We start from the raw sequence: 7,189 nt of genomic DNA, 5'->3' as shown, positions 1-7,189 counted from the left end.
ACAGGCGAACGAGGAATCAGAACACAAAGCCCGAAGCAGCCGGGGATGGCAGCGTTGCGTGGGAGAAGCAGCTGAGGCGGCTGGAGCGGAACGACCCACACGGAGCCGAGCACCGGGACATGATGCCCAGGTCAGAGGGGAAGCTGGGGACTCCACAAGCGGGCCGGAGAAGAATGGAGTGCAGAAGCCCAGCCGGGTGTGAGAGGGAGACAGACACGCAGTCCGGGGCTTACTGGATCATCTCCCCGGGGAGCCTGACCCAGGTAGGGCTTCAGAGTGAGGCTCTGAGAGTCGTTGGGGCAACGCCCCCGGGGATTCCCAGCCCGGCTGTGACCCTAGCTAAGAGCAGCAGAGAAGAGGCACGACCCGCCGCTGCCCCCGGCCCCCCCAGCTCTCTTGTTTGTCTCGGAGTCCGGCCGGAACCGGCTTCTGCTCGCCGCCGGGCGGGCGGGTGGCTGCTGATTGGTCAACGCCTGTTTCCAGCCCGACTCAGCCAATCAGCGTGCGGCAGTGTTTTCATCTTGGGTTGGAATAAAAGCGCTGGAATAAAAGGAGGCAGAAAAGGCGCCGGCCGGGCCCGATACACGCTGCTAGGAGCCGGGTGAGCTGGATCTTGGGGATCTAGGTCCTGGGCATAGGTGCTAGGAGGACAGAAGGCGCTCGAATAGGAGTGTAGGGAGACAACATGTGACCGATGAGGAGCCGCCAGGAAAGAGATGACGAAAAGAGGAGGCAGCTGGGAGATGGAGAGACGGGGTCCGCTTCCATGGGAACAGCCTTAATGCCGAGGAAACAGCCCTGGTTGGGGGTCGCGCAGGTGGCTCGCGCCGCCGGTTTGAACCGGCTTCGCCTTTCCCATGCGGGCTTCGCGTGGCCGCAGCGCCTAGCGACCTAGACAGCGACCAATGGCGCCGCAGTTTCTAGCCGTCAGGCCAATGAGCGGGTCGGGGGCGGGCCGTTCTGGACGCCGTTCGCTGATCTTGTGGTTGAAGGAACGAGCTCTGAGGAAGGGTCTCCAGTGCGGGCGGGAGGGCTCCTGTCAGGGTCCCAGGGAGTGGCAGCCCCCCAGGTATGGCCCTGCCCAAGGTATCCGGACCTAAGGTGCCTCTCCTGCCGGTCCCCAGGCTGTGTCAGACCTGCGGAGAGCCCGATTAATTCCACGCCCCTGAGCATGCCTTAGTCCCTCCTTGTTTCCCTGCCTCAGGTTACCTCGGAACCCGCCGAGGGAGAGGTCTCCCCGCCCGGCCGGGGCCGAAGTCCCGGAGCTGAGGCCGGACGCACAAGCCAGCCGCGCACAGGCTGGCCCAGGACCCAGGCGGGGCTGGGGTTTCCTTCGCCGCGCGCCCCTACCGCCTGGGCCGCGGAGCTGTGACAAGCCCCGCGTGCTGCGGTAGCGGCCCGGGTTGGCCGCACAGGCTGGGCAACGCCGGGCGCTGACCGAGGTCTGTGTGCAGGTGGCCGCCGAACCCGAGCCGAAGCCGGAGCCGGGCCTCCGCGCCGCGCCATGGCGCCCACCCTGGCCACAGCTCATCGGCGCCGCTGGTGGATGGCCTGCACAGCCGTGCTGGAAAACCTCCTCTTCTCGGCAGTCCTCCTGGGCTGGGGCTCGCTGCTCATCATGCTCAAGTCGGAGGGCTTTTACTCGTACCTGTGTACTCAGCCAGGTGAGACGGGCGGCTCGGGCTGGGGGTGGTTCCCGGAGTGGGAGCTTTGGGAGAGGGCGAGACGGGAGTGAAAGATCGGCCAGCAGTACCACCTCGGTGCGCAACACCTCCCGGTTTAGCAGAAGCTCGGTTTGATCCTCGCTCAGCCCTCTCTGCTGGGTACGTGTCATTGGCTGTTTTGTGGATGAAGAAACCGAGGCCCAGGCCCATCTTCTGGCTTGCCCAAGGACTGTGGTAGAGCCAGAACCCCCCTAAGTCCAGGGTGTTCTTCCTCCCGCCCTAAAGAACATTGCTGGACTCCTCTCCTTCCAGTGCATAGCACATCACTTGCCTTGCACTAAATATGTTGCTGCCTGACGGTGAGAAAGAGGAACTCCTGACTCAGTGGCTGGGGTGCAGAAAGAGAGAGGAAGTGGCTTGGCCTCTACCCCACTGAAGCTTCATCTGAAATCTAGATGTTTTAGTTAGGCCATTATGGAGTCTCTTAAGGGCATGTCAGCTACAATTTCTTGTCTATTTTTTGCTGCTTTATGATTTTCCAAAGGACATTTCCTCCCACAGGCTGTGAGAACATCCCAGTGGCCTTCTATCTGCCTACCATTGTGGAGGGAGGCAAAGGGGGGTATTTAGGGAAATAACACTTGTTCTGTTGTCTCTCTTTGCCACACCATTGGTTTTGCCGAATACAGGCTGAGGATGCTTGTCTATAAGAAATCTAACCCCCACTCCTACCTTCACACCCCCCTGACCCCATCCAAGGCTCCTAATTGTTGTAGATTAGTAGATTCAGCTGAACAGTGAGACCCAAGTGCCTCCGCACCTCTACCCTCCTACCCCTTTCCTAGGTAACCTTGATAAGAAATGTTCCCTCTGCCCTCTGCTATCTCCACCAGTGGCTACCTAACAGCTGAACTCCGTAATGTCTCTTCCCATTGCCTTTGTCAGCCAGCTCCTGCACGAGTCCCCTTAAAGGGAGATGGCTAGAGTTTGACCCTCTGAATCTCAGCACTGGCATGCCTTTTCTTGTTAGCGTTCTAAGATTCTAAGCATTTAAGAGAAAGCTTTGGACCAGCTCATGCTACCTATAACCCCATGTAGAGTCCTTGTTTCCCTTTCTTGGTAGTCCCAGGAGATTTCTGAGTGTTTCAGTTTCTAGGGAAGCTTTGCTGGGCAGGTTAGGGGCAGGAGAAATGAAGGGGATGCAGAGGTCACCTGGGAGAGGGCAGAGAGTATATAATTTATAACCTTTAGCCTTTAGCTACTCAGAAATATTTCCTAATAGCCTAAGGGTTCTTGGCAGACCTTTCCGCACATCAGCAAGAAATCTAGGGAGATGGGAGAGTCACTCAGACCTTGTTCCTTGAACAAGCTTTCTGCTTTGCCCAAGAGATATTAGCAGATTAATGACTCTCTGGAAGGAGCAGGTTGGAGTGTTTGGCTCCTCCTTTCCCTCCCTCTCTCCTCCGTTTTAGATCATGACCCTCCCTCCTCCCTCTTTGATGGATTCTTTCAGGCTGCACCGAGGGTCTTAAAAACAGAGAGAAACCTCATTTCCAGGTGAAGCTTTTAGCGTCTCATCCAGACTGAGGGACTGTCGTGGTTGATTTTTTGGGGGGGAACTGTGGGGGGAAAAGGATCCTACTGTAGAAGGTCAGATTCTAGGTTTCTTTTCTGAGCTTGTCCACTGATTTAATGTATTTTATGGTACTGGCAGCACGGGGGCTGGTCACTTCATTCCTGCCTCGACCTTGGCTTCTTCCTCCGTTTAAAGTGGGAGGAGTTGCAGAGACTGCCCACACAGTGCTGAGCTGGTGTTGAAGCCGGTGAGAGGCTTGACCCCATCCCTCCTATAAACCAAAGTGAAGGTGAAGGGTCAGGGTGGCAGTTGAACATCAACTTCTTATCCCGTGCCTTTGCCCCTGCCTTTGATTTTGTTGTTTTTTTTTTTTTCTGACTACCTGGAAAGCCTGCTGACCCAGCATCTTGGACAGGCAGCCCCGCTGATTCCACACAGCTTATCTCTCTGGCCTCCCTGCGCCTCGATTCTTGGAGTCCCAAGTAGCCTGTCGCCTTTTGGAGCCAGGAGTCTCCTCCAGGCCTTGCCTCCCTGGGCAAGGAGCATATAGGGTGCCTGGAGCATATAGGGTCAAGGTTTTTGCTTAGGCTTAATATGTTTGAACTTGGTGGATGGCTGACTTGCCGAGAAGCGGGGAGCCATTTATGGAATTTATTGTGTTCGACTTGTGAGAAGCTGATTGGTCTGCCGCTGCTTGAGATGCCAGTTTGTCAGCTTTTTGTCACTTATAGGACCTTGGCTTTTGGGTTGTTCTCTCCAGAAAATGTGCCTAAACCTGTTGAAACGTTCTCAGAACTCATTCTCGGGACGCCAGCCAGAATCTGGCCCCAGACACACGGTGTTGGGTTGCAGCGTGGTGAGGTGGGAGAAGGAGTGAGCCTGTTTCTCTGCTGCCTCTCAGCTCTTTTTGCCTTTCTCACCACATGAGATTGATAAGGACCCGTGCCCGGCATTTGGGCTTTGCCTCCCCAGCCCCCCTGGTGTGGCTGAGCTGCTGACTGGCTTCCCAGCCCAGGAAGTCCAGGGCTTTCCCAGACCCATGTCCTTTTGGCCTCGGGATGACCGCCATACCTCCCCCCTCTTGACCTCTTTCTTCATTTTCTCTGTCATCTGATGGCCCGCTTGGACAGGGTCAGGTCACTCCCTGGCTGTTAATCTCCTCTTCACCCAACCCACACGTCCAGTAAGCATTGAGGTGTTGTGCTGGGGGGTGCAGAGCAGTCCTGGCCCTCAGGGAGTCCGTAGTCCACCAGCATCAAACCCACAGACCATAGGCTTCCAAGTGGAGGTCTGGACTGCAGTGAGAGCAGGGGGCCAGGAAGGAGAACGGCAGTGGGGATCCAGTTCGACTTGGGTGGGAGGGCCTCTCTGAGGTTTAGGGGAAAGCGGGGAGGGCAATGAGGGGTGAGTCAGGAGAGGAGGGGGGCAAGAAGAGGTGGGAGGTGGCCAGGCCCCACAGGACCTAGGAGGCCATGTGGGGAAGTTAGATTATTTTATTCTCAAGGCAGGAAGAAGTGACAGGGGCAGAGGAGGGCGGCGATCAGATTTACCTGTTAGACTCTTAGGAATTATTGCAGTATTTCCACATACTGGGCGTGGGGCGTGGGTGGGAGTTGCGGTCTCTTCCCAAGGAAGTCACGGTCTAGCTCATCCGTGGGCACCAAGGCAGACCCCAGTTCTGTGCCCTTCACCACTGAAGTCTCGCTGCCCGTGGTGGCAGCGGAGCTGTACCCCTCATGAAACAAAGCGGGAAGCTGGTCCCCCGGGCCCTGAGAGGGCAGAGGGACCACCGTCCACCAGGGAAGCAGAGCCAGGCCTGGGGCCCTGCAGGTGGGCGGAGGTGGCAGAGGTTGGCAGGAGACCTTCCCTGCTGCTTGGAGGCCCTCTTTTAATGATCTCCTCACGCAAAGACTGCTGGCTTTTTTTTTTTTTTTTTTAAGACTTTATTTTTTTATTGGACAGACAGGGATCACAGGTAGGCAGAGAGGCAGGCAGAGAGAGAGGAGGAAGCAGGCTCCCTGCTGAGCAGAGAGCCTGATGCGGGGCTCGATCCCACCAACCCTGGGATCACGACCCCAACGGAAGGCAGAGGCTTTAACCCACTGAGCCACCCAGGCACCCCGAGGCTGCTGGCCTTTAATAGCTTTTGAAAGCCCACCCTTTGACTTGTATTGCTGTGAATGTGACTGTTTCCACTCCCCGCACCCCCCCTACTCTCCTTTCTACCCCACTTTATTTTGGATTTAAAAAAACAAACATTCTGTAGCAATGGATGAGAAAGTTGGAATGCTGGTGTCCATGGCCTCACAATGTGTCAGAGAAAGGAGCTGGCGCCCTCAGCCTCTCCTCCCAACCCTGCCTTTCTTCTTCCCATTTCATGACCCACTTTCCCTCTCCCACATCCGCGGGCCCCACCTGCCTTCGTGGTGTTGCGTTAAGATTCTGTCCAGCTTGGGCTGACTCTCAGGGAGGATCTTGGGGTCAGTCCCGTTCACACTGGGTGTCATTAAGGGCCACCTAGGGCTGTCTGTGCTGTCTCTGTCCCTTCAGCATATTTTCTTGGAAAGCCTCGGACCCAGGTAGTACAGCATCAGCACAGCCTAAAGACTAAAACCAGGAACTCTGAGGTCCAGCGGCTTGGACTGAGGTCCAGCTTCCCATAAGGTGCTGTCTGTGAGACATCAGACAAGCACCGTGGCTGCTCCAAAGCCTCCGGTGTCCGGAGTGGTGGGCGGGGAGTGAGAACACTAAGCAACATGGAACGAAGGCCACTGAATAAGTGGCCGGCACACACAGCCACAAGTAGAGGCTAGGCTCCGGCCTACCCAGGATGGCCCTCTGACTGTCTGTGTCCTGCCTTGTGTTTGCTCTGCGTCTGAGGCTGACCTCTCATCTACATCCCCCTGTTGGACTGAGATACTGCTTCCTGTTGCCGGATAGACTAAGGATTTAGGAAAGAGACAGGAGATCCTGGGGCAGGGACCATCAGCAGGGAGGTCCAGGGGCCTGCATCCTGGGTATGGGGGCAGGCAGTAAGCAGTCAGAGAAGGGGCCTGCTCAGGAATTCGAGGAGCCTCCAGCCCAGTGCTCCCTTGTTCCTTTAAGCATCATGCAGCCATTCCCTTTGTTTGTCTGGGGTAGGGAGAACCCCCTCCTTGACCGAGGGATGCCAGGGGAGCCCAAGTGGGGTCATAGCACCCCCTTTTGTCCCCTGCTTTCAGTGTATGGATTGTGTGTTAGTCTGCTGCGAGGAGGGCTGAACAGTGCAGGCATTGTTTTCTCTTCCCGGCCCCTCAGCAGCCCCACAGTGATTCGGCACACTCTGGCCACACCAATTCCTTGCCTGTCCTCTTGGTTCACCTTCCCGGGCCGGACTGGGCCAGGCCACTCTGTCCGCCCAACTGAGAGGCATCTGTTTGAGAAACAGGTGCAGGTGAGGTGCGGAACAGGCTAGGCTGGGAGTGGAGGGGCACCCTGGGGCTTGACACTTCTTTGGTGCTTATCTGTTTGTGTCTCTCCTGGCCCGCAGTGACCCAGGTGGGAGCAGAAGGAGAGGAACAGCCTGGGTGTGGCTGTGTTTGGGCATCTGTCGGATCTCTGATTATTCATGTGGGCTGTTTACTGCCAACAAAGCTGGGCTCACCAAAGACTTAGTCTGCTCTGGGGGCAAGAGACTCTCTTGCATTGCTTCACGGGCAGACAAGAGAGGCCGCTGAGACTCCCTATCCTCGGCTTATCTGTTGCTGGACATCACTGCCTAGAGGCAGGAGTACAAGGGTCAGGTAGCCCAGTTGGCAGGGATTTTTTTTTTTTTTAATATTTTATTTATTTATTTGACAGAGAGAGAGGTCACAAGTAGGCAGAGAGGCATGCAGAGAGAGAGGGAGAAACAGGCTCCTCACTGAGCAGAGAGCCCGATGCGGGGCTCGATCCCAGGACCCTGAGATCA

General features: G+C 56.5%; 1 protein-coding gene across 4 annotated transcripts in view; it reads left to right on the top strand.

Moving 5' to 3' along the window:
• The window catches only part of SLC43A2 (solute carrier family 43 member 2), a 40,284-nt gene continuing 33,095 nt past the window's right edge, over window positions 1-7,189 (top strand). Inside the window, exons 1-2 of one of the 4 annotated variants that reach the window (XM_045984392.1) lie at window positions 1-263; window positions 1,455-1,664. In XM_045984392.1, the coding sequence (XP_045840348.1) occupies window positions 1,505-1,664 (160 nt within the window). In that variant the 5' untranslated portion in view covers window positions 1-263; window positions 1,455-1,504. Of the gene's footprint in view, window positions 264-493; window positions 602-986; window positions 1,070-1,092; window positions 1,665-7,189 lie in introns of those variants that run through there. The other 3 variants (XM_045984390.1, XM_045984391.1, XM_045984393.1) reach the window with 3 other exon arrangements.

Source organism: Meles meles, chromosome 18 (assembly GCF_922984935.1).
Source record: "Meles meles chromosome 18, mMelMel3.1 paternal haplotype, whole genome shotgun sequence".
Classification (NCBI taxonomy): domain Eukaryota; kingdom Metazoa; phylum Chordata; class Mammalia; order Carnivora; family Mustelidae; genus Meles; species Meles meles.
Note: the sequence above shows the minus strand (reverse complement) of the source record. Positions and strands in the feature narration are given on the sequence as shown.